The sequence below is a fragment of the Falco cherrug genome, chromosome 8 (genome assembly GCF_023634085.1).
Source record: "Falco cherrug isolate bFalChe1 chromosome 8, bFalChe1.pri, whole genome shotgun sequence".
In the NCBI taxonomy this organism is placed as follows: domain Eukaryota; kingdom Metazoa; phylum Chordata; class Aves; order Falconiformes; family Falconidae; genus Falco; species Falco cherrug.
Window position 1 is genome coordinate 32,305,697 of NC_073704.1, and position 27,116 is coordinate 32,332,812.

General features: G+C 42.4%; 1 protein-coding gene across 10 annotated transcripts in view; it reads left to right on the plus strand.

The window, feature by feature from the left end:
* Nucleotides 1–27,116, plus strand: part of KALRN (kalirin RhoGEF kinase) — a 528,324-nt gene that overhangs the window by 467,050 nt on the left and 34,158 nt on the right. For 8 of the 10 annotated variants that reach the window (XR_008733430.1, XR_008733429.1, XM_055717651.1 and 5 more), the window contains 12 exons: nt 499–603; nt 6,388–6,518; nt 10,146–10,212; nt 11,521–11,624; nt 14,074–14,143; nt 14,715–14,801; nt 15,584–15,676; nt 16,752–16,802; nt 17,142–17,219; nt 18,130–18,315; nt 21,837–22,008; nt 26,365–26,603. Coding sequence is in view for 8 of the 10 variants with exons in the window: in XM_055717651.1 (XP_055573626.1) it covers nt 499–603; nt 6,388–6,518; nt 10,146–10,212; nt 11,521–11,624; nt 14,074–14,143; nt 14,715–14,801; nt 15,584–15,676; nt 16,752–16,802; nt 17,142–17,219; nt 18,130–18,315; nt 21,837–22,008; nt 26,365–26,603 (1,383 nt within the window). In the remaining 2 variants the exon portion in view is untranslated. The remainder of the gene's footprint in view (nt 1–498; nt 604–6,387; nt 6,519–10,145; nt 10,213–11,520; nt 11,625–14,073; nt 14,144–14,714; nt 14,802–15,583; nt 15,677–16,751; nt 16,803–17,141; nt 17,220–18,129; nt 18,316–21,836; nt 22,009–26,364; nt 26,604–27,116) is intronic. The other 2 variants (XM_055717657.1, XM_055717652.1) reach the window with 2 other exon arrangements.

Below are 27,116 nucleotides of genomic sequence, written 5' to 3' on the forward strand. Positions count from 1 at the left end.
AACACTCAGAGAAACAGCCGTGTTTCTGTTAAGTATGCTACATGTTTGTAGCTGCAGTTTCTCTCAGGCATGTTCTTTGCCAGGATGGCTCTTTCCTGATAAAGTGCATAAGGAAATACAAGCCAAAAATGGAGATGGTAAAAACTGAACACAAATAGAGGAACACATTTTAAAAACTGTACATTGAACTTTTCTCATTTAAATTGAATAATACTTTTCCATCAGCAGACAGACAACTGTAACTGCCCTAGCTTCTTGGGTGACCTATAAACTGTTATTTTTGTAATGCTTAGAATGCACCAGGATTAACTGGCAAAACCTTACATCTTTATTGCTTCTCTTCCATGGTGCTTAGCATTACCTGCAGTTCTCTACAGCCAGTGCAATATTGAGCCAGTAATAGTATCAACAGACCCACAACCCGGTGGTGGGGTTCAGGTATCTAAAAAGATACAAGAAACCTGTCACTGCTTGTAATTACATTTAAATTTTCTTCAGAAGAGCAAGAAAGGTTGGGGCGAAGATGAACCAGATGAAGAGTCTCACACACCTCTTCCTCCTCCCATGAAGATTTTTGACAATGATCCAACCCAAGATGAGATGGTAAGGCCTCCCCTGCTATATCAGTTTGCTGTTTAAGTACATTTCTCACATAGCCATCTCGCAGTGGTCTTCTAGTATTCAGGGCCTAGACTTGGGGTTTTAAGAGACTCCTATATCCAAATCATAATCTAATACCTTTCACCAACTGGATTGACAAATAGTGCTGGATAAGCAATTTAGCCTTGGCATCCCATTTCATGACAGGTCGATGGTGTGCGTGTGTTGTGTGTGGTCAGAAATTCCGTTCAGGCTGGTAACGTGCGTTTGCTGCACCTGTTTTAAAAGTGCCTTTGGTGTCTGGCAGCAGCAGCAGAAATAGCATTTGGTGGCAGCCTGGGCCTGAGGAGTAGGACAGATGCTGGCATCTGTTTAAATCCAGAAATACCACCTTTACTGAGAGTTAGAGAGCCTGTGCTCTCCACTCAGGCTGTGTGTGTGATTGAGGTCCAGGAACATTTTTAGTCTGTGCCCCACCATCCACTCTCCGTTCTGAAGTGCTTTAAAACTTGCAGATGGAGAAGCCTACCCAGAGCTATCATTTGGCATTTTCAGCGTGTGGCTGGTCATCACTGAATGGTCCATCTGCTCCAGGTAGTTCAGAAGCCCACAAGGTATCTGAAGTCCCCCTTAGGAGGGTGAGAAAGGCTTTGGTCTGCCCATCCTTGTGCAGCATGCTGGTGGTGGTATTCTCTGCTGTTAGCTGGGGTCTCTTGAATGTTAAGTCAGGGGTTGCTGTGGTAGATGGTGCAGTGGCAGATGGTGCAGAGTCCTTCAGTTGCTCTCTTGGACTTGCGGTGGGAACCTGTGAATACAGCTGTGACAGTGGTTTGCCTTCACAGTCCGCACAGGTCCTGTCGGCATGTGTCCTTCCCCACCCTTTCCTGGTGCTGTCATCTCCCTTGTAGAAACCCATCCTCCTGGAGAGCTGTTTCCTGCTTTCCTGCTGGCATCTGTTTTTAGCACTGCCACTTCTGCATCTCTATTCTTTGATTGTAATTACTGCGTGCAAAGAGGCAAGGATAGGGGAGATTAATAAATTGTCAGAAACAAACCCAACAACCCAGAATGTTCTTGGGGAAGGTTCAGGCAGGAGTTTGGAAATAGAGACAGAAGAGCACAAATATTTCTGAGACTCAAGGAGCAGAGTGATGGAGGAAAGGAGCTGGGGGCTTGCTGCTAATTTGTCAGAAATGTTATGACATTGTGGTGGCAGCAAGACCAGAAGGAAGCAGCTGGAGTTGTGGACTCTTGCCCTTTGAGTGCTGCATGTGCTGCTGGCTGTCTGGTGAGGCACGGAGGCAAAAGGTCGGTGAAGCTGAGCCGTGGTGGATCCGAGCCCAGCACAACAGCAGTTGTTCCTGGCTTGTTCCCTGTGGTGTTTAGTTGAACGTTTTGAGGTTAGTTTGCTTTTTGGTTTTTTTGGGGGCTTGTTTTGGTTTATTTTTAAAGAAAGAGAAAACTGCTTTAGCTCGGGTGACTATTTTTGATTTTTAACATGCCATGTGATGTCAGTATTTCTTAAATACATTTCTGACAGTGCCAATGTTGTGGAACTAAACTGTTTTCCACTCCAGATGTCTCGGCTTTATAGAGCATTTTGGCATCCTGTTTCTTCACCCAGTCCTAAAAGAGAAGATTAAATAGAGCGAGTTGCATCTGAAACTCTTTTTCTCTCTCTTTTTCATCCCCTACTCGCTTTTTGTCATGAGGGAAAAAACTTAAGTTCACAAACATGGCTCCTGAATTCGCTGGTACAGGAGCATGCATTAGCAAGCACTGTTTGGGGCGTGTTCATGGTGTTAATTTGGCTACAGCTCCCTGCTCATGTCCTACTACTGCTTACAGGCATGGGCTTAGGTTGGGCCAGCAGCAGCATGGGGAAGCAGCAGTGGTAGGTGGAAGATGTCTGCATGGTGCAGGGGGTGGCACGTTTCCCTAAGCCCATCTGCAAGGCAGCAATAATTGTACCTCACTGCTCCAGGAGGCTCTTATGAAGACAAATTGCAAGATCTCTTCATATTAGAAATTCATAATTTACTTTCTGGGAAACATAAATACCATTTTCCGATTTGCCCCAAACAAGCCAGACTCTCTCATCAGTCACAGAAGAGTTTTATTTAACCATGAAAGACTTGTAGGCAGCAAATATTTCCATGCTCCCTTCAAAATCCTGCTGTTATTTTCTTTTAAGAGATACTGAGCAATTTCAGTGAAAAGTAGTGAGAGCAACAGCTGTTCAATGCCTTTAAAAATCGGATGACCTCTGCTACAATGGTTATGTTTGATGGTTATCATCTATGCGGTTGTCCAGTATCTCTTCAAAGTCCCTATTTTCAGTCTTTTTTTCCCCCCCTAGACATGTCTTTCAGCATTGCAGGTGAAACAGGCTGGCTGAGCTTTTTTGTATGCGATTCCTGCATTGCCAGCCTAATTCCTCAATTACCAGCCTGATTACCTGTAGTTTTTGTTGTTGGTGTAATTAGAACTGTTGATTAGATGTATTATTTGTGAAAGAGGAGACGATGAGTGGCAGACTGTTAATGCTTCTGCTTTGTCAAAAGGCTTCTGGTTGGGATTGGTCTCCTTTGCCTTTTTTTTTTTTCTCCTCCTGGAGCTGTGTCACTCAACATGAGCAACCTCCCCAAAGGGCTGTTAAAGAGGTGGCCAGCTGCCTAATTCCTGCCATCACATTTCCATGCCTCGCTCGCCAGCACTATTTAATCTCAGATGCCCGTTCATTGGCACCTGCACAGTGACTCTGCTGAAATACCTGCTCTCCAGAAGACCTTTATTAAGCAGCTGAGAGATGAATAAGCTTTTTAATAATTTTAATGCAGAATTTATAAAAAATTACCTCATGCTTTAGTCCATGTCAGCCTGCCAAAAGCAGGTTATCAAAGGACTTACCGTTTTAGTCAGTGCTTATATTTCGTTCAAAAGAAATGTGCATACAGGTGAGCTAATAAATACAAATTCCCATAGCTATCACATGAGTTTGGGTTTTCAAAGTGAAGTTTCTCAGGACAAAGACCAAGGGGTGAAGAGGCCCACGTAAAACTGAATATTTCACAGAGGCCAGTCTTTGTGGTGCCATAGGGGATGCTTGGGTAGCACACTGAAGAGGTCTCAGGGTTTGTTTTTTGGTTTTTTGTAATTACAAATCCAGAGATTTGTAATAACCAGAAGCTATTAGCTGTGGGTACCTGAATGTAGATACATCCGAAGACATTACATGGTGTCAGGCACCTAAAATTGCATACCTGTGACCAACAGACAGGCATAGAGAAGTGAGACTGAAACTGTTCTAATTAACGTCAATAGGGAAAAGTGGGCATCTCCAAATAGTGTTTCTGCCCTCTTGTGCCAGGTGCTTAGGGCGGATGAGATACGTAGGGGTGTTTTCTCTCCACTGATTGCAGAGAGGGGAGGAAAAAGTTACATGTTTAGGTGGCTGAAGTTACATGAATGAGTGCGTGTCGTCTGAGTTTATGTAGAGTTGCAACTGATCTGTGGGGAAGGGAGGGGGAATGATTCATTCCCCTCTGCCTCCCTCCCCTATTGCCTGTAACTCCATCTGTACGTTGTACTTAACTTGCATTTATTAAATATGTATGTATGGGGGAGGGGGTAATTTCTTACATCCACAGTAAGAAGATCAATATTCTGGAGCCTGTAAGACCGTAGATGTCCTTTGAAGGAGGAAACAACAGACATTAAGAGTATTGTAGCCTGGCTGCCAATGAACTTCAGTTCTTTGGTGCTGTTCCCTGGTTCCCACCCTTGGAACTGCTGCAGGGAGACATGCAGCCAGAAGGGGATGGCAATTCTGTGCTTGTCTGATATGGCGACACTCACTCACCTGACCACGCATGCAGTCCTCTAACCCTTCTGCTCCCTTTCACGTTCGTTCTCCTGTCTCAGAAGCTGCCTCACTGACCGCTGGTTTCCTACTCCCTTCTCATCCTGCTAACTTCCTTTTCCTTTGCAACCTGGTGTCTTGCAGTCCTCTTCTTTGCTAGCTGCTCGACAGAGCTCCTCCGATGTCCCAACTGCTGCGGATCTTGTCAGTGCAATAGAAAAGTTGGTCAAAAGTAAGCTGGTAAGTTTAGTGTTGTGAAAACTGTGTACACAACAGGCCTAATATGATTCAGGGAAGGGCTTAAAGCCCTTAAAGCCTACCTCTTGTTTCTGGTTTCCTTGCTTTCCACCTTCACCTGCTACGCTTTTATTAATGCTTTGTGCTCTACTTCTCAGTAGAGTGTCTAGCATTTTTGCTCCCCCTGTGAGATGAAGCCTACATTTCACATTGCCATGTAGGCTCTGCACTGCATAGTCAAAAGGCACTTTTGGAGCGGGCTTTGCAGAGCAGGAGCTACTGTACTGCACTCTTTCTGGGGTCTTGTTGGTATTCAAATGTTTTACGCGCTGGGATGTTCTGTTTGGTTTGTTTTAGAACTTGTTCTGAGGCACGGAAGTTTTACTACCCAACGTGTGAATATGGTATTCTGGCTTCCCTGAAAAGACCCTTGAAAGAGTAAAACTGCTTGAAGTATCACAGTTGTGCTTTAAGTTTACAAAGTTTCATGTGTTGCTTTTAATCTGCCTTGTCAACTCTTTCTGACAGGGAGTGGAATAAGCAGTAAAAATGCTCTGGGTTTAATTTGTTCAAAATTTTCAGTATCATGCACTCTCCCTGTCTGGTCCCATGTCTCTTGGACAAGGAGTAAATCCTGTTTCATATCTTGGCTTCTCTTAAGTTTTCCCTTGAACAGTTCAAAATGTTAATATCAACACTAAACCTTTTTTCTACATGTCCCAGGACCTCTACAATTACGTGAATGCTTGCTTTGAGCAAGTTTCACTTAATTACCAAGTCAGGATTAAAGCAGGGTTATGATAAGCCTATAAAGGTCCATTTCCTTATGTATACTGGAAAGGTGAAGAGAGTAAATAAAAAACAAAAAATCCTGCAGTGATCATTATACTACTGTAACCCTGTGCAAGCAGCTTTATCTAGTGAATCATTTCAGAGGGTTTTGGTGTTTTCTTGGTTTAGATGTTGGTATATGAAGATAGTCAGTGTTCATAGGGTGTTTGATAAGGAGTAAGTGGTAAAGGTTCTTTGTGACATGGGAAACCAAGAAAGACATTCCCAGAATATTTACTCAAAATACTTTTATTTCATTAAGGGACTAACAAATTGAAAAGTATTCAATTATTCTGGTTAGATATATTTTCGGAGGATATTTTATTTTCTCTCCCCTGCATGCAGGCTGTTGTTTCAATTGCAATTACTTTCCAGGGATCTGGGGGAAACTCTGATTATTGTGGAATGTTAGTATGTATCCATGTATTTCTGTTACATTTTGTGTTTCACTTTACTATGAAGAATCCCCATTCAGACTTTGGCAGAGAAACACTGACCACAGGTAGCCTAACACTGGTTGTGATTGAGACACCGAGATATTTTCAGGATGTTTTGAAATAACTTGGAAAAGTTTTCTCATTCTGGGGCTACAGGAACATCTTCTTCCACCTTCTAGCACAAGGACATCTTCTTTGTTTTAATGCTTTGCTTTTTTTTTTTTTTTTTTGAGGGGTGGGGGAGATGTGTTGGTCTTATATCAAATTAAAACTAATTTGGTTGTGTTTCACTAAGTCCTGCGGGAAAGTATGGCTGGATGCTCTGCTTGGTTTTAGACTGCAGAACTGACTCAAAACGATAACACTGATGCTGGAGTTCAAGGATAATGTTTATTCTGTCATTTTCTGGGGCTTTTATAGACCCTTGAAGGAGGATCTTACCGAGGAAGCTTAAAAGACACCACTGGCTGCTTAAATGAGGGAATGACGCCTTCAACTCCCCCACGAAACCTTGAAGAGGAACAAAAAGCCAAAGCAATGAGAGGCAGGATGTAAGTTGTCTTGCTGGTTCTTCTTTCTGAAATATGCACCCGAGAAGGACACATAGCTGCACTGAAAGAATACTTTGTAGTCAGTGAATGAGCACAGAACTGAGCGCAAAACTGTGTTCTGCTTGCTTCTGGTTGTTCTTAACCTGTAAAAATACTTTGTAAAAGCACTTGCACACCTGGGAAGTTCTTCATCACCCTTTAAAATGTACAGCTTTTACCCCAGATAGCAAATAGCTGTGGCTGGAAAAGCCTCTGAACAGCTAGACAAGTATTACTGAGACGTTTGCCTTGGTGATTACTGCATTGCCAGAGGTGAAATCAGCTCTCAGAGGGGAATATGTGGTTGACCTTGTTAGCTGCCTTCAAGAAAAAGAACAGAGAATCCCACTACGATTTTTTGCATGAGAGAATATTTTTTGCCTTCATTATTAGCAAAGGAAGGGGCAGATTTCAGGTGCATTTGTGATGCAAATATGCCACTAAAGAGAAAGTTTCATTTGGGAAACCCTCATGGTTATAGTAATGGGAGAGGAAGGAAATGGTGACAGCTCATGAAAGTTGTTTTTTAAAATTATCTGTACACTCCCTTAAATGTAACAAAAATAACACTTATGCCTTAAAAGCTTATCATGATTGGAGCACTTCTTAAATGCATAGTTCAGCTGAAGGACACAGAGAAATGGAGAAACAGAATCAAGAATTGTGTGAAAGAGAGCTGAGGTAGCTGTTTTCTTTATACTGCCTCTTACACTAACAACAGGAACTAACGATCTAATCAAATGGTAGATTGAGGGGAAAAGTAATGCTCCCTACAGTTAGTGTATAGTTTGTGTGGTAAGGTGAGAGGTGGAAGAAGAGCAGCCCATTTGGGAAAGATGCCAAGCAGGGAAGGAAACCAAGTCGGGGAGAACAAGGAGGTAATGAAGAGCACAAGAGGAAGCAGGAGCAAAGCATCACAGCTCTGTCAAAGCTACCATTTGCTCCTACGGTTTGCCGTAGGAAGCCAGAGAAGTGACACAGGTAGGAACCGAAGCAACTCCCAGCAGCAGGCAGGGACATGATGCTCCTGGATGTGTTTCTGAATGGCAGAAGTTATCTCCTAGATAGCCATCAGCCTTCCCACAGGGAACGTCTCTGCCTGTGCCTATCTCCTAAAAGCTCCTCAATATTGAAAGTTCTTGGATTTTTCTGGTAGCATTTCATTAATTAGATAACTGACAACTAACTGCAGTTTGCGGTTTTAGTGCAGAGACCTATGCCACTGTAAGTGTAGGTGCAGTAATGATTTCTAGCACGCAACGCTTCTGGCACGGAGACTGGTAGTGTGTTACATGTAATTAGTGGCTGCCTCTGTCCAGAATTCCTGAACACCAGGATGTTTAGGAGCACCTGCTAGTGGCTTTCAGCACAAAACATCTGTCTCCTTTGCAACTTCTCCAGCTCCTTTGTGTCTCTGCTCCATATCTCTGCGGCTCACTAGGTTTCATTCCATAGCTATATGAGGCAGCTGAGCTCCCAGCTTGAGCTGTGACCCCCCTGTTCCCCACAAAACAGCAGTTGAATTCTTGCACGGGCACAGACAGTAATTTCCTGTGTCTCGGGCAGCACGTGTATGCCAGCAGTTAGCCCTGGTGTTAGGAAGCCCCTATTCCATCAGGCTTGATTGCTGCATTTCTGTGAGCAGTAATGCAGTGGTCTCATCGAGTGGCATTGTTCAGTATAGATTTAATGCAGAGTTAGCAAGATACCCAAATATTCAGACTTAGTCAGAATTGAGGAGGCTCTATCCTTGTTCCAGTTCATGCTGTTTTAAATACAGCTGTGTAGTCAATACCTGCTGGTGACTTACGTTATCAGATGAAAAGATGACTGAGCTTGAATTCTTGGCAATATACATCTTAGTATGCACCTTAAATTTGGCACTACCTCTAAGGTCTTGTGTCAGGTGGGCTTCAGAGAACCAAAAGAGATGGTCAAGGTTGATTTTTCTGCTTGCTAGGAAGAGAGGAGATGGGGAAACACTGGTGCTCAGTTAAACAGTGGAGGTGCAAACCCTGGTTCCTATGAGAGGTGTAAATTTGCAGATTTAGTCTTTTCACCCGATAGACACGGCTGCACTGATTTTTAATTCACACCCGCCTGCCTGCGTCCTGCAGCATTATGTACCACAAGTACCCACTGCTTCATTTTTAGAGCAGGATTTGGCCAGTTGGATCCCTGCAGTAACTCAGAGCAAAGGAGAAGCAGTGGGCAGGTGGGAGAGATTCTCCCCATTTCCCCAGCAGCTCTCTGTGTTCGTGGAGCAACGCGGTGCAGATGGAGGTGGTGAGAGCCATAAAGTAACCTCCCCGCACATCTCCCTGGGCGGAGGAGAGTGGCAAGCCTTTCACAAGGGCACGGTACGTCAGCCAGTGAGAGGGGACTGTACAGCACGCACTTGTTCAGGCCACATGCTGCTGCTTTGTAAAAGAGCAACCTTTTGCCCCGCGCGTGTTTACTACCCAGGCATACAACTTGGCAGGGCACTTCGGAGAGCACAAGCATCTGGCATCGTCACTGCCAGCCCTGGCTTCTGCCAAGGGGGCTGGATTTCACTCTCAAATGAACAAGAAGCTGTTTGACCTCCTCCTGCCACATGTCTTAAGTATCTCCTCTGCTCTCTCTGAGCAAGGGACATGTTGGGAGCGCAGCAAGAGCAGCATTTATTTTCTCAGTAACCTCTCGTAACTGTCTTCCCTTGCAACACCAGTCTGCTTTCTTTTCCTCTAGATATTTTCAACCAGGCTTTTATCTTAGCGCTGTTTGCCCTCAGCCCTATCGTTTCAAGTGGGTCAATCTGCTGATTGATGTGAACAGGGCAGTATTAGACATGAAAGCACTCCTCTATCTTGTTAGCCTCGTTACTGCTGTAGTGAACTTGAGCACAGATGGAGTTTGTCACGTGCCAAGTCTATGTAATGGCGTAATCGAGAGGCAAACTGTCTGCAGCAAGCTGTAACTTTTTGAAATTGTCCTCCAAGGCACATTATGTGATTAGTCAGTTTGACTTACAAAGGAGGGGCTTTTTTAGCTTGCTGTTGTTTACATCTAGCAGGCCTTCATTAGGTGACTCTCCTACCCAGGATTATTAGCTCTGAAATAGGCATAAAGCATTTGACACCCACATGTAGATTACCCAGTCTGAAAGATTAAGCTCTTGGTTGTGACGGGAGAGGGGATTTGTTTTCCAGGTATTTGAAACTTCCAAATCAAAACTTAATTGCTGAATCCTGGGCAAAGCCAGAGGGACAGGGGCAAGAAATCCTCTGCTGCCTACTGCAGAATGGGTCAGGACATCTCTCCATCGTTGTCAGGGGGCTGCATGGGGGGTGGAGGAGAGGAGAGTGGGGAGAGGTAGTTCAAAGCACAGGCAGCTGGACTGTTAGGTGTGGTTAGGAGAACTGAAACTACCCTGACCTGGTGGTTTTGTCATTTACATTCCGCTGAGCTAGAAGAGAATGAAGAGTGAGTTGTGTTATGTGATCTGGGTGACGATGGGGTTTTGTGGAGAGGTAATGTGTGGTTAAAGGATCAAACAGCAACATCAAGGAATATGGTTAAATGCATGTCTGTTCTGTTTAAATTTAGGTTTGTCTTAAATGAGCTGGTACAGACTGAAAAAGACTACGTCAAAGACTTGGGAACTGTTGTGGAGGTGAGCTGAAGCAAACCCTGCCATGCAGAAGGTTTTCCCACTAAAAAGTACCATGCTGATAAGTGACAACAAAAAATACAGCATAAGAAACAAACCGCTTTATTTTATTTTTTATTTTATTTATTTTATTGTGCTCTGCTTCCATGGTCCCCTTCTCATGTTGACAGAAACAAGAAGAAATGTCTCTGGAAACTATTTTTGCTTCTGTCTAACAAACATTGTATTTTAGGTTTCAACTTCAGTGTGCAAAGGTTTTTCTTGGCTACCCTGCTTGTGACAAACTCTGTGTGCTATAGTGTAGTCCTGAGGGCAGTGATGGAGAATAACTGATGCTTCTACCACTTTTGTGCTTTTCTTGCTGTCATATCAAGTAACGGTAACATGCTTTTCTTGAGTTGGCACCTGGACTAAAGCCCTGTGTCTGAGTGCCGGAGTACCTTTCCAGAAGCTGTGTTTGGGTCTGTGCTGAGGTTCATGTGTGGCCTGTGGATTATTGTTTTGCAAAAAACCCTGGAGATAAAATAGAGTTTGGGGCTTGTTTTTTTGGGTGGGGTGGGGTGGGCTTTTTTTGTAAACAAAAGTCATGGTTTTTTAAGCTTCAACTTGTAAAGACCTGGCTGATCCCTAGGGATCACCTGTCAGAGCAAATTCGCAGGCAGGGTCCAGTTTTTTCTCCAGCCAGGACTCAGGGATGGAGGCATGTGTTTGAAGTGCCTTTCGGCAGTGTTTTTGACATTCACTAGTCCAAGGAGAATTATCAGCCCATCTAACAGTGATTTTCAACAGTTTCCAAACTTAAAAACCTTTATATTATCTTCTGTTTACATCAGGCACCATTGGCAGATCGAAAAGCTTACAAAGAAACTCTCAGGAGGTGTGAGAAGTCCTATTCATGTGACTCTTTAAACTTACTGCTTGGCTTTTTTCTCCACAAAATATTCATGGTGATGAGTGGAAGAACTCTGTACAGAGTCTGGCTTCTTCCTCTTACAGAGAAGCCAAGAGCTTGATAAACTACTTTTGTTTAACTTTTATCTTCTAAATGCACTTGTCACTTCAATGACATCTAATAACGGTTTGTATAAGGTAGATACTCAGAATAAATCCTTTAAAGTTTTCTTTTAAGCAAACTATGATTTAAAGTATTTAGATGGGTTTCTGGTTTTAAAGTGTACAAAAGGTATTTTAAGCATTTTCAATGTAAAAAATCCTGACATTAGCCTTCTGTTCTTTGGGAAAATAAAAGAGTGTAATTATGCTCCCCCTCCAAATGAACCCTTTGCTAATCACTGATCATTAATCCTAAAGGGCTTCATGAAAAGGATGGAAGAAAAAGGAGTTTCTGAAGATATGAAAGGGAAAGACAAGATAGTATTTGGCAATATTCACCAGATCTACGACTGGCACAAAGAGTAAGTTTTGGTTTAGTTCCTTTTTAAGCACCTTTCTAACCACTCATCCATAAAGGATTGGGGTATCTGGTGTCTGTATGTCTAAGCTGCTTTTAATTGAACAGCAGGTCATTCGGGGCTGAACTTCCAAAGGACATTACCTCACTTTAAATGGTCTCTGTTGATTTGTAAGTGCTGCTCAATAACTTCACAAACTATGGCTACCTTGAATCTTGAGAACGTGTTCTAATTCATGTGCTTTCAGCCAGTTTCACGATACACTAGATCCTGATACGGGGCTTTGTCTACCCAGTCAAAAATGGCACAATTGCATGATGCAAAACATTGCACTGTCTTACATAAAATCATTTATCCCAGTTAAAAAAAAAAATAAAAAAAACCACCAAACTTGGATGGGCTATAGCTTTGCACTGCCTGGCTTCAGGGGAGGGTGTCTGTCATGCTGTCTCTGATCACAAATACAGCTTTATGCTGGTTCAAACACCACGCCAGGAGTGCTGGTCAGTGTGACAGAAATGTTGCACACAAGAGAGTCTGCTCTTTGTCAGTGCTGTGCTGCCGGTGGCTCTGCCACTCCTTGCTGGGGAGCCACAACGAGAGGCTCAATGGGAGATAGCTCTGTGGTCCATCCACAGCTCCTGAGCTGCTGCTCATAAGCAGTCCCAGCATGGCTCCCAGAGGGTTGCTGCTTATGGGCTACTTGCTGGATCCTCAGAAGAGCTACAGAGGCTGCCACAATTGTGTTTCTTGGTCACAGCTGTAGGCTCAATTCATCCCACTGATGAGCAGTAGCATTGCTGGAAAGTCATGGTTTCTTTCCTGTGCCTTGTGGTTCTCAGCAACATGAGCATCTTCACGTGCAGCTGACAGGATTGCAAAGGCTGACCATACTACTGGTATTGGTAGTATTTGGCTAGTAGGGTGATCAAATGCAAATGCCTTCAAGATCTTTCTCACCTGAAAGCTCTGACATACTTTGGCCTAGTTGATGCTTTTGACTCTGAGTTAGGAACTCTGTTGCTTGAAAATCTTACTTGTACAAGTAGCTTTTGAAAAACTGATGGAAACAGAAGACATTTCAAATGCTGGGCTGTTTCTGCTGTGACTTGCTTATGAACAATATGGTCATCAGTTCAATTATGCCTCTCAGAAATACTGTACAGCTCCAATTAACTAGAATTTGAGCATGCATAAGTAGACTTGAGCAATGAACACCGGGCTGGATCTTCCTTCAGTTCTGTACATTTCTCTCACCCAGGAAACACAGTATCCTTCCCATTGTGTGTCCCACAGGTGCTTATCTCATGGCCTGGCCCTGTCCTTATGTTCTGACAGGTGCCCTTGTAAGCACAAACCAAAAAATGTCAGAAAAAGCTTCATCATGTATCAAGTTGTTACCAGCAACAGAGTGCCATTTGTTGTTTAAGCGTGATGACAGGAGTTTTCTGTAACACACAGGGAGGGATTCCTATTTTTAGTTCTGCATGTTTAGGTCAAGAAGTCTATTTAAATGCAGATGAATTTAACATTTATGGAGGATTGAGTTATGGAAGCACTGTACCTGATGGTAGCGATAGGGATGTTTAGTTGGGACAGCTGTCCAATGTGCATCTTTTTTTGAGGTTCTGGGATTTCTTGGGACCAGGCCATTGCAGGCATGTCACCAAATATGGCTACTGTAGCAAATCCATGGAGGCATTTGAGACAGAAATCCTGCACTGAAAAAGGGGATGATCGTGGAAAGGGAAATTGTGAGGATTCGCCTACCAGTTAGAAAAACCTACCAGTATTTCTAAAGTTTAGTTTAGCTGCTTTTACCTCACTTTTCCTGGTATATTCTTGGTAAGAACATTCCAGCTAGAATGAATGACCCAAAAGCTGCAGGTCAAGATAGAGATTGTGTGCATGAATTACTATTACTATTATGAATTACAGTATGTTACTAATGGTAATATACTGAAAAACAGTGAAAACCAGAACATACCAAAACTCCACCAGCAAAAACGCATTGATTTGTCTCTTCAGGTGGAAACTTATGCATCTCTTCCACGTTGACCAGTACTCCAGATCTGCTCATGCAACTGAGAACTCCTGGTAGAGCTTCAGCTGAGTTTTCACAAGCCTTTTGGTATATGGAAAAGTTTTACTTCGGGAGTTCTCAGTGAAGGAAAGCAACTCTTGCAATTAGATAGATAGTGGCACTTTTTAAAAGTTTAAACCACTGTAATAGTAAAGAAGAACAGATATTTTGCAAGACAAGACCTCCATATTTCACAGCTCTCATCTAATGTTTTAGAAATCCAACCATTATGGGCTGAAGCCGAGCTTAGCTTTTCATTTATTATTGAATAATATAGCTAAAATTGCACTGATATATCTGAAGGACAACTAGTTTGCTGCTGGGATGACCTAAAGAAGTATTCTGAAATGTTGATGTCCTTTCTTTCAGCTTTTTCCTGGCTGAACTGGAAAAATGTCTTCAAGAACCTGAGCGTTTAGCACAGCTTTTTATTAAGCACGTAAGTTTTATTTTGTTACCTGTCTCTAGCATAATTGTCAGTTAGGGTGTGATGACTCCTTTCCAAAAAACATATTTGTGTCGACTTGGTACTTTTACATGCCTAAAATTAAATTTAGTCATAAAGTATCCCTATAGTTATGCATCTGCAGTGAGCTGGATTGAACCAAAGCATTAATCATTGCCTTCTTGCAGACTTCTCATTTTGGGGGCAAGATTGTTGTGGCCGAGGACATCTGCCAAAATATAATTATGGCAGGTACTTGCCAACTGCTACAATTGACATGTTCATGTGATAATAGCTAGAGCACAAACCTACAGCAAATCTCAGACCGACCAGTGTGGGGCTGACAACCCCAAGTGGCTGCCCCCACGGAAACCTCCCCTTGCTTAAGGTGCAGAAGTGGAGAGCAGAACCAATTACCGATTTACTTTCCTACTTCAGCAAACTAAATCTTTGATTAAACCAAAAATAAGGCAGACCAAGCAGAACACCATAGCAACTTTCTGCCAGCTTTTAATAGCAGAATAGAACGGTAGCCAATATCTCACCCGGCCTCTTGCTTTCATAGGAGCGGCGATTACACATGTATGTGGTATATTGCCAAAACAAGCCACGATCTGAATATATAGTAGCTGAGTATGAGGCATACTTTGAGGTAAGCATGGCTCATTATACGTTACTGCTACTTACAGCTGTGAGTTGAAGGCAAGTAGACTATTCTGTAACCTGTGGGGTTTGGCTAAAACAAACGTTAGAAGATTTTGATACTGCCCATGCTGCTAAAGTCTCTGCTATGGGGAAAAGTGTTATTCTTTCATTTGTTTCAAATTCTCATACTGTTAATTTCTAATAAATATTTAATCCCGTACTCACTGTCTGTGGCCCTCGGAGTACAACTGCATTGATTTCTGTCCAAAATAAAATAAGACTTTTTCATCTGTGGTCTACAAACAGGGGAGGAGGTAAAAGTTGTTGGAGCTGGGTGGTGCCTCTCATAAATTCCAAATAACTTTGTGTGTTTGAAGGAATCTTTGGGACTAGACACATTTAGATATTAATGTGAAAGAAGCTTGTTTAGCAAGGGAAAAATGTTTCCTTTCACCCAAGGGTAAGAGGCATGCTTTGCAGGACTTGTTTGTGAGCTAATCCCCGCTGCAGTGGGAAGAGTGGTCTCCAGACCTTGTAGTCCTGCTCGGTTAGCTCAGAGGGGGAAGGGATCCCATGCTTTCCAACGCCTTCCAGCTTGGTCAAGACTTACCCAGTCCTTGCCTAAGTAGGATATGCCGGTTTTTTAAATCCATTAAAATTCCCTCTTGCAAACAAAAGATTAAGAACAGGCCAACTTTCTGTGGAAATAAGTCTCTACTGAGACATTTTATCATGTTCTCTGTTTTACTTTGTTATTGTTTGCAATTGTTTTTAATCCTCAATTTTTAGGAGGTTCAACAGGAAATAAGCCAACGGTTAACCATCAGTGACTTTCTAATCAAACCCATTCAAAGAATAACTAAATACCAGCTTCTTCTCAAGGTGAGTGGAAAGATACAGTTTGGACTAAACTGTAGTCTGCATCTTGCATGAGATGCTGTCGTTTTAATTCAGCCTTGGTTTTAACTTCATCAGATTAAAAGGAAAGAAGAGTCTGCTTAAACATGGGCATACAATGACAGAGTACTGTGAAAAATGTCCAGAGAGCAGGAAAGCCACATCTGTAGGAGTAGTTTGCAATTTAGGATGATAAAAAGATTTTTTAAAATTATTTTCTATTGGTTTTTTTTATAGAAGAGTAAAATCCAAATAGGAATTTTCTTCCTTTGAAGTTTCAGAGCAAACTTTCATTCAATTTTTTTACATTGCAATAAGGCACACAGGCGTGTTAGTAAAGCCTGTCTTTGGTGCTGAATGGCAGACTTCTAATAAATGCTATAATGTCCATTTCTGAATATCTCTCTTCAAATTACCTTAAGGAACTTTATTTCCAGAATATTCTGCTGTCTTAAAATTGGGGGAAAAAATTGTGGTGAGCTCCCCAAAGGAGTCTGACCACTCTGGCTTCTGCTGATTTATCCACAATGCCAGTTACTCAGCATTTCTGGAAGTCCATCCGTAGGGTCTCAAGCTAACATCTAGGAGCAGGCGTGGCTGAACCCTACCCTGTCATCCCCAGCAGTACTGGGGCTCTGAGCTGGTTTCTTCTCTTTTTTTGAACTAGTCTCAAGCAGGCTGCCATCAGCCCACAGTTTTGTAATTGCACACTAGCAAAGAGACAGCAGTGTGTTCCCTGAAATGTGAAAAGGAAAAAAAAAGTCTTCAAGTGTGTGTGGTCTTGTGGCTTAAGACAGGGACCAACTAAGCATTCCCAAGGGCTAATCCTGGCTTTGTCTTTTTTATATGATGTTTTCAGCAACCATCCACACCCCTTTTCCATATCTATAAAGAGTTTATAATGTTCACAAACCTCTGCAGACGGTTTTATTAATATTAGCAAGGTTCTTCTCAGAAAATCACATGCTGGGATATGTTTTGGGTTTTTTTTTTTTCAAACTGGCATCTTCTGTTTTCTCTTCCTGAAGTGCCTTAATGCAAACCTTTCTGCTTTCTTCAGGACTTCCTGAGGTACAGTGAAAAAGCTGGTCTGGAGTGCTCCGATGTAGAGGTACGTTTTCAAGTCCCGACAATAGTACTGTTATCTAATGGCACTTTATGTGGAGGAATGAAAAGCCCAGTATTCCTTTGACAATAGTTGAAGATCCCGCTGGTATTCTAAACATGTTATTGCTCTTAGCTAAAATCTGAAGTAAAAGATGAAGGCACAGTCCTGCATTGCAGGTGCACCATCCTCTTTTAGACATGACTGTACCTCTTCAGCACATGAGGGCCTTGCCATGAATAACTGCTAGCGGTGATTGTGCTACTGAAGTTCATTATTTGACACTTTGCTTTGAGGAACCTTCTGATTCTCTTGTAATAATACAACGTCCTTTTTCCTTAACAGAAAGCAGTTGAATTAATGTGCCTTGTACCAAAACGTTGCAATGATATGATGAACCTGGGTCGCCTGCAAGGCTTTGAGGTATGCGTTTGCATTCTGCTTATAACAACAGCTAGGCAAGGAGAAGTATTTTATCTTTCTATGATTGTCTCTACAACTGGCCCTATTCCAGGCTGTTTATCTAGTGCTTGTTCTTCTCCAGTTGCTGAGTTGCATGCTTTGGTGTGGTTTTGAAGGTGGGGGTGATATACCTTTCACTCCAAACTTGTGACAATCTATCTATTGTTTCTTCAAAATGTGAGGTCCTTAAAAGCTTCTGCAAGCTTGAAGTAGATTTCTTGTCTCTATTGCCAGAGCAAAATAAGTGCTGAGCCAGACTACTCTGCCTGTTAGTAAGGTCACCCTAGCATTAATGTGTTAACAGCTCCCCCTGACTTTGGCAACATCCAGGAGGGGACCTGTGAGTTGTAACCCCACAGGTTACAGCTTGTGGTTTGTAACTAAGCCAACATAGACTTTGGCAGCCCTCCTGAGATGTCTTATCTGCACAATGAAGTCAAGTTTGTCTTACCCTCTTATGCATTGTAGCATTCCTGCAAACAGGTAGGTCCTGGTTTTTTTGAGCCTCCAGAGGTGTTGTCATTGGCTTCTGGTTTAGGGAATGATGGAGAGCTCAAGACCAGAGGCAATCCAAGGCACTACAGTAACAAACTACATAATGGGAACAGTGTCTGAAATTAAGTATATAAAAAATTCTTCTTGAGACCTCTGGCTTTTGGTTTTATGTGCACAATCAGTGGCAACGGGAACAAAGAAAACCTATGTTATTTTTCTTAAACTGAGGTCTTGATTTACAAGATTGCTGCTTTGAAAATTTAGAGGGGATATGTCTCACATGAATTCAGTGCTGCTTGGAAAACTTGGACTGCACAAACCAGCAGATTGTTGTGTGGGATCATGTTTGTAACGTTGGTGCCTTTCTGCTTCTCAGGGCAAGCTGACAGCGCAAGGCAAGCTGCTGCAGCAGGACACCTTCTATGTGACAGAGCAGGATTCTGGCGTTCAGTCTCGACCAAAGGAGCGTAGGGTGTTTCTCTTTGAGCAAATAGTTATTTTCAGCGAACTCCTTAGAAAAGGATCTTTAACACCAGGCTACATGTTCAAGAAAAGCATAAAGGTAAGAAGTAGAGAGGGAGAGGCATATTCTGTTTGATGGTCAGGTAAGGAAATCCTACCAGTTTTCTGTGCTGCGAGACTGGTCCATCCTGTCATAGGTGGACAACAATTTGCAGAAAACATTTGTGTTTACCTTTCAATGGACCAGAAGCCATTTAAGACCATCTCCAAATAAATCACTGGGTGCCTAAATTTACTGGGTAACTTTTACAAGGAACACAGCGAGGGCAGGTCCTCTGTCATTCATAGCTCTGCATTAGCAAATATTGCTACAGAGCCTGCAGTAGTCAAAGGAAGTATACAATAGTTGCTTTTAAGCGTGCTCATGAAAGGTGGGGGAAGGTGTAGTCATCTTAGGCCAAACTCTAAGGCAGTACTAAGCCTCTCTGTGACATTACTGGAAATACTGTCCCTAATCGGGGGAGGGCTTTTAGTACAAATGTGATTGTTGCAAGAAGACAGAACTATTTCAAAAACAAACAAAACCATGCATAGCTCTAAAAATGCAGCTACGAGGAATTATAAAACCAGCTAAATATAAAACACGTTTCAAGAAATTAATTTTGCTTTTAAATAATCTTTCCAGATTGTGGGGCTGGGACTGAAAGTAAAAACTGGAAGTAACCAGGGAAAATACTTGTTTGTTCATTTGTTTAAGGGGGTTTATGCTTGTTTAACAAATATGAAGTTAACATCTAAAATGGTAAGCGCTACACCTCTCCTGGTAGAACAGCCTTTACTGTGCCTGCAGAAAGAGCAAAGTCACTGGTTCATTTGAGTGCCTTGATCATTCAAAAGCTGAGAAGCAAGTCGGGATTGATTTCCTTTTCAAAGATACAGGTTAAAAAGAGATATGGAAGAATGCATTGTGTTTGCTCTATATTTTAAATTATACATTAATATGAAGTAGAAGAGAACAATATCAGGTACCATAATGCATATTAACCATGTATAACTAAACAAATATATGATAAACAGCATATTTATTGAAACGAGGGCAACTTGTTGGCTGACAGAATCTGCAGCATTTACTGAAAAGCCTATATCCATTTGTAAGTCAGCGTATTTCATAGTTTCCAACCAAATAATAAGCTATAAAGGAAAAACCTAAAGTGTACAAATAAACAATCATCTTGATTTAGATGATCAGCTTTGATTTTATCTTATTGCTGATTTAAATCATTATTAAAGTTGGGAGATGGAAATAACATTAATCTTTTTTGCTTCAGTTTATGGTATGTATAACAATGCAGCTTTTATCTGCAGGAAACAATTGCTGAATTGTATATTGTAGATAAAGAGAGAAAAATAAATCTCTTCTAATGTCAATAAAATTAGCTTGCCTCAAGGGCATGAGTTGCTTTTCTAGTTAAACAGCCTATGAAAGTAATACTGTTCCCACTGCCTGAGTTTAAAATTTTTGTGTGATAATTTTCCAGTCCCTCTTTTCTTCCCCTTGGCAAACAGCTCGTTCTCCTGGTGAGTGCCTACAGCGAGTGTAGGATTCCCCGTGGCTCCGTGTGCATCTCCCCCAGCGCAGCGTGGAGCCTGTGTGCCAGCAGCTTTCGCACCCTGCCTCCCAGCCCCTACTTCAGCTTCTGCCTGCTTTTGTATTTCTCTCATGCTTTCCCACAGAGATGAGCTGTGGCCCACAGTGGAGCAGGACCATTCCCTGTTGCAGGACCACCACTCTGTGCCACAGGCATCCTCACCTTGCAGTGGAGCTTCAGCCTGAGCTGGGTGATTCCCTGGCAAGAGGCAGTTTGTCCCAAGGTGTCACATAAGCAGGCTTGCCTCATCACTTGTCTTTCATAACCCTGCCCTAAACGTGGGCATCCAGAATTTGCATCTGATAGGAGTTCACGAGCCAGAGTTTGAGGAAGCTTTACACTGTCAGCTGGGACCAAGTTTATTTGACCTTGGTTCAAGTGCTGACAAGATCCTGCTGGGCAGGTTGAGCCCATCTTCACAGCAGTTACCAGGACTGCCTAGCCATCTTTGGCTGGCTTCGATACCATCTGCAGTCATGCTTGTCTGGTTCTCTGGGAGGCACTCCCTGAGACATGGAGGCTGTTCCCCTGCTGGTCCCATCCTCCCACACAGCAGAAGGACCTAGCCAGCAGTGGAGATCCTATTTCTTTCCTCTGTGTCACAGTCGCTGCTGAGCACTGGAGGCCTCTTCGTTAGAGCAAGAAATGCATATGACTTCGGATGTAGCCAGGCTCCCAAATATTGTTCTCCAAGGTCTGTCACACTGAAACTGTGATAGAAGCTTGAGCATGATGTCCTACATTAGCAAAGAACACTTCTTTATGCACTGATGAAGTTAGTGTTCAGAAATTGCACATCCCTTCTTGGATACTTCTCAGTTGGATGCCTTTCAGACTCTCAATACACCTAAGTGGCCAGCCCTGGCAAATGCATCTCCCTGAGATGCAAATAGGAGGTTAGGGACTCTGACCTACAAGTCTTTTTCCTGGAGTCATACCAGGATTGACTTGCTTGCTTGGGCTATCAACCAGAGGAGCAAGACCTCAGAACAAGAGGAAGAGCACCGTCCAGGCTCGCTGTCTGTCCCTTTCCTTCTCACCATGTCAGAGGAGTTCCTGCGTGTCCCTCTAACTTCACAGGGTCCCCCAGAAGAGAAGGAAGAGGCTCTTTCCATCTTGCAGTTTGAATGCTGGACAGTATTCAGATGTGGAGTGAATCCCTCCATGCCTTGACAGATGCTCAGAGCAATTCGAGATAGACTTCTTCTAGAGGGATGTTATTGCCTTAGTCTTTGGAGCTGTCTACTTTTGATATGAAGACTCTCTTTCTCTCTTTTTTTTTTTTTTTTTTTTTTTAAAGGCTATGCTAACATATTCTTATTTACTATCACAGGTATAAGTAGCTCAGGAAAAGTTAAAGTTTTGGGTGTACTTAAACAGAAGCCTCCAAGGGCAGGACAGCAGCCAAAAATGCCATCCATGAGATTTCCAGAGGTCTGTGACTGCAGTCAAGTGAAGTGATTGCGTGCAGATGACTGTAATCTGCTAGAAATAAGAAGATCTGTTGGAACATCAGGGGAGAATTGCTCTTTTTTTCCCAGTATATCCCTGTGCATGGTCCATTCCATTTTTAAAATACTCTGACTGAAACTGACTTAACAATGGAGGATAAGAAATGTAAACACTTCTTTAAATCAAGGAAGGATAGACTATTAACATCTTAGTAGGAACTTTTTAACTATATTTACAGGTTATAGTAAATTTTTAGCACATCAGTCAGGTCTATCTGGCCTTAAAATAGAAGTTGTAATTCAAGACAAGGCAGGCGGATGTCTGGTACATCTGTCAGAGCTTTATTAAGCTTAAGATTTATCTGCCTATATCTAGATGAGGCAAATTCTTCTGATTATGATCTGAAAGTGTGTTACTGGACTCAAATTATTTTCAGGAACTTTTCACAGCAATTTTATTCTGATTATTGAGTAATGTTAACTTATGCTCCATGTAACATGCTTACCTTGGCTTATTTCAGATGAACTACCTTATCATTGAAGAAAATGTGGACAACGATCCCTGCAAGTTTTCTCTAATGAGCCGGGAAACATCAGAGAGAGTCATTTTACAGGCAGCTAATCCAGAAATTCAACAAGCTTGGGTACAGGACATCAACCAGGTCCTGGACACACAAAGAGATTTCCTAAATGGTATGTACATGGTCTTTGCTTTATTTCCCAAACTGTGACACTAAATGGGATTTAGAATCTTTGTGTCACTGTTTCATCTGTGAGAAAAACAATCCAGCAACTTCTTCTCGTAAGGGAAATCCCAAGTAGGAAACTAGAGCCCATTCTGCCTGTCATTAAGCACTGGGTCAAGTGGTATCCAGAGAGTACATGGGAACGAGTCCTCATAATTTACAGGTGGTCTTTGAAAAGAGACCACCTCAGTGCCACCGTACAGAGCTCTCTGCCCTGCACGCCAGGTCTGCCTGGTGGGAAGGTGAAGAATGGGAGGAGGGCTGGGCAAGCCTGATGGGAACTGCTGTGTGGCCCTGGAGCCCACCGTCAGAAGCTGCTAGAGCCCCATCTTGCATTAAAGACAGCAGGTCATTCTGGCCTGGCTTCATTAGCAGCATCTTGTGGACTGTTTTTGGCAGCCTACCACTCCCAGCTTAAATAGGTGGTGGGTCCCCGTGCAATTGCCGTGCATACATCAGTCAGGTTCATATTCAGGTCTCAGGTTCCTCCACCAGTGACGTGCCTTTGGTAGTACTTTTGTGCAAGATCCTTTTAAAATGCTGGGTTTTCCAGGTCTGTGTCACCTAGTACTTTCCATTCTACAGGGAGATTTTAAATCTAATCCCTTTCCCGGACAATGTCGAAGCCAGGTTGCCATTCTATCTACTCAGTAGCTCCCACTTACTCAGAGCAAGGCTTATCCCCAGGAACCTCCTATTCAACGTCACCATGTACTACAAGCTAAGGACACAAGGTGGGACGAAGGCTGCCTCACCATCAATGCCCTTACAGGTCCACACTCTGCAGGGCAACAGCTGCCTTCAACAAAAACACAAGAGGGCAAGGAAACATCTGCCCCTGGTTTTCCTAGGAACCATGGGAGCTGTGCATGAACACTTGCCTTTCCAAAATGTCAGCTTTCCTTTAGGACTAGATTTGAGGTGGTTAGAAATAATATTTTAAAGTAAAGCTGTGTTTCTAAAAAAAAAAAAAACCCACAAAAAAAACCCCAAAAACCAAAAAGAAACACACATGATAAACAGAAATGTGTATTTTGAAAATACAGAGGAATCAAGTGCAGTTAACAATTTTAGCTTGTTCTTGCTCATGACTGAATGAGGGAAAGAGGAGGAACCTAGGCTAGAGCAAAAATCTAAAAATAGTATCTATTTTGTTTGTTTGGAAGCAACAAAATGGAATCATTACTTTGGATGCTTCCAAAATTGTTTTGCACTCTTCATTTCAAAACAACTTTTTTTAATGGAGCTTATATTAGAAAAAAAGCTCTATATTTTAAGAACTTAATACTATGTTCAATAATGAAACTTATTTGCTTGAATCAAAGCATTTTGGTTTGGCACAATCTGTTAGCTTTTTTGATTTTCAGGTTTTGGTGTTCGATTTTGTGGATTTTTTTGTTGCAAAATCTGAAAAGGCCCTTTCAGTTCGCATAAAAACAGAGATTCCCTTTCCTTCAACATGGAGGGTTTTAAAATTTTCATTCACCTTAGTCTGAAAACAATGGCTGAGCTGAGAAGGGAAGTGTTTCACCTGTGCTTCCAAAATTTGATACTGGAATAGAAAGGGCCTCGTTACCACCACTGTAAAATGATTCCTTAAATACACTGGTGAGATGAGCTGTCTCAGCTTCTCCAGTCTGACCAGTTAGTACCAAAAGTTGTGGCTTTTGTATTGTTGCAATTGGCTTTGAATGAGGGATTACCGGAACAAAAATAAGTTCCACTAATGGTTAGCTACAGAATTTTTTTTAAAATGTGAGAATTCCACAGACACTACTGCAGGGGATTCCTGTCCCTTCCACGTCTTTCTTACTTGTTGTTCTATGTTTGATATATTCACTCTTATCCTCCCAGAGCTTACTGCCCCGTGAGCCCCTTTTTCTATTGAAGCATCTTCATAGCCCCTATTTATCCTATCTGCTGTGAGGCCAGCAAGGAATTTGGTGGGTTAGGAACATAATCGTCAGTATCTCTAAAGCTAGAAGTAAAAATAGATTTATATTAAAACACAGGCTTAAGGATTTACCTTAAACCTATAAATAAGATCCAAGAAAATGATATTGTATCCAGCAGAGCCTGTGCAGTCCAGAACAATTTAAGTGGCTTTTAATATGTAATCTTATTGAGGCTGACTAAGCTTTAAATACGTTCTTTAGCTTTGTGTTTCATTAAAGCAGATGTTTTCTGTCTTTAAAATCATATTAAATCCACACTGAGCCAATGCTGCATAAACTTAATAACAAAATATTCCCTGTGAGTTCTTGCCCAAGCTGTCTCTGATTTTCTGTCTTCAACAGGGAAGCCCTAAAGTATACAGGGCTGTGTACAAAGTGTAGTATTTGCATCCACAGTTCATAAATGTAAAACTTGGGGCAATTACACTGTAGTATTTAAGCCTTTCATGCTTTTCCTCAGAAAAGCAAAAGCTGCTAAGCTTGAGAAACAGACTGTGCACCAAATGATTTGCTATAGTGACTGTTCTTTTGTTTTCTTTTAAGAAGCAAGCTGTAAAGAAAATATGTCACTGATGGATATATTTCATAAGTAAAATGCCATCAATCTATACCTTTTCATCATATTTTGTGGGGGTCTAGAGAAAGAGATAGCATGCAAGTACAGGGACGCTGATTTTTGCCAGAAGCTCGTAATAATACGAGCAGATGTTGAACAAGGGGCTGGAAGCCAGGCATGGCTGTGATAGTTAATGGTGGAATTAGTAGTCACAAGTGGACACTCAACTAAATACCCTTTAAAAACACTGAGAAGGATAGATGGTTTCAAGATAGATTGATAAGCATCCAGATCTTACTGCTAAAGATCTTGCAGCCTAATCTACAGCATATACTAGAGAAACGTCACTGTCATTATCAAAATCATTGTCAAAGCTCTCCCCAACCTTCCTTCTCCTCTGTGCCTGATCTTCATCAGGACCAAACCATTTTCAGCTGCAGCTGAGGTAAGCGAGTACAACTGGTGGTCACTGTGGCATAAATAGGAAGCATAGGAAGCACTTCTGTGACAAGGGACACTGCGTAGGTTTTGGAGCCAAGTAGTCTTCCAGATTGCTACACAGGTCTGTGTTTGTATCCTTTTGGAAAAAATAGCGATCTGGCATCCTCCTTGATTTTTTAAATTATTTTTTAATTACTCTCTTGTTCTTTAGTATCAAGTGATTTCTTGTTGGAGCAGTCCTGCCTTTCTATGGAAAGGGAATGCTGGAGAGTATGCTGTGTGGCGCTGAGCCTTTCTGTTTTTCTTTCCTTTTCCTCTTGTTGGGAAAGACATTCCTTCTGTTGTGGTTCCCTTGTTGGGCTGATGCTGTGACATTATGTCCTGTCTGCCTCTTGCTAGACTAGTCTCTCTGCATTCCAGTAGGTTTAGTCTGGTGCACGTACACAGTATTAACTGACTATAAATCATGCATTAAAGCCTCATGACATGCGAAAAACCAAACCCATAGGTCTGCGGATGGTAGTCTGAGCCTAGCAAATCTGTTCCTTTCCCACTCACTGGGGGTCCTAGCCCTGATCCTTTCTCCTCCAAACGTAAAAAATTCTTTATTTCTTTACCATCTGGCATTTTTATCCTTCCTTTTCCCAGTGTAAGCTCTCTCCATGACTATGAAACATACACTCTCACAAGCAGACTTTTTTTTAAGGCCTATGAAGCTTTTTAGTGTTGCTTGTGGGTGTTTTCTGGAGAGGTCTGGAGTGCTGGGATTAATGTCTTGATGCCATCTGTACTTCCTCACTTGCTGGTCATTTCCAGCAGTTGCCCTGAACCAAAATAGTCAATATAGAAAGCACGTGGAGAACCAAGTTGCTGTGCATCATGTCTGAAGAATATTTAGTGGTCACACTCTCTTGGGAATACACAAATGAGACTTAGGGGTCTTGACCTGTGTGTTCTGATGATAGCAAAATTCACTGTAAATAAGCTGTGCATCTCATTCAAGCTTTCATTTATTCTGACTACAGGATGTGATTAATTTGTGCCGTTTCAAAGAAAATGATTGCAACTATGTGTGCTACAAGTGGCAAATATTTTAACCCACTCTGTTGATTAGAGAAGCTGTTCTCCGCAGCAGCATGGAGTGCTGTGTTCAGTTCACATGCAGTACAATGTAACATGCTTGTGTCCTGTCCAGCCATGAACGTGCCCTGTGCTTCCAGGGGTGGCATCTGCTGTTCCTGTTTGATTTGCAGCTTACGTGTCTGTTCCAGCTGAATCCCCCCCACGCGCTCTCTGCAGCCCTTTGCAATGTCATTGAAAGCATATAGCTAATTCTTGTCCTCTTTTGCAGCGCTACAGTCTCCCATAGAGTACCAACGCAAAGAAAGTAGCTCAGCAGTGCTGAGGCCCCAGACCAGTAGGGTCCCTCAGCCCAACAGCAGACCCTATTCTTCTGTTCCAGTAGGGTCTGAGAAGTCTTTGAAGGCTACAAGCCGTAACCCATCTCTCCCACCCCTGAAGATATCTACCTCCAACGGCAGTACAGGGTATGAACACTCACAGCCCGGAGACAAGTATGAACAAAGCAAGGTACTGCGCTCATCTGATAAAACATGATCTCATAGCCCATTTCTTATACCACAGGTGATCTGTGAAGTTAGTTTTACTTATGCTAACCAGGTCAACAGGAATCAACATATTGAAGCAGTGGTGTAAAATGTGATTGGCATTAAACAGAGACTGCAAAAGCTCTGGCATCTAGACGGGTGGCACTTCAGCTGGGAAATGGAGACAGAGCCTGGAGAGAGGATCGCAGTGGGTTTTGGGCCACTGTGTTTGCAGACCCAGTGAACTGAATATTCCTTTGCAGTACTAGCAGCAGCAATATTCAGGCTTCTATAATATCCGTTAACCACCCATTCCTCAGGAGGTCTGCTCTGGTATAGAAGAGTTTAGACCTTTTCCCGTGCAACAGCTCACAGGGTGCCAGCTGAAGGTTACAATTTGGGTGCGTGTTCACTGTGCACAAAACACCAGAATCAGCAACCATCAGCCAGCAGTGTTTGGACCCCACTGCTGGCTGCAGTTGACCAAAGCCACTTT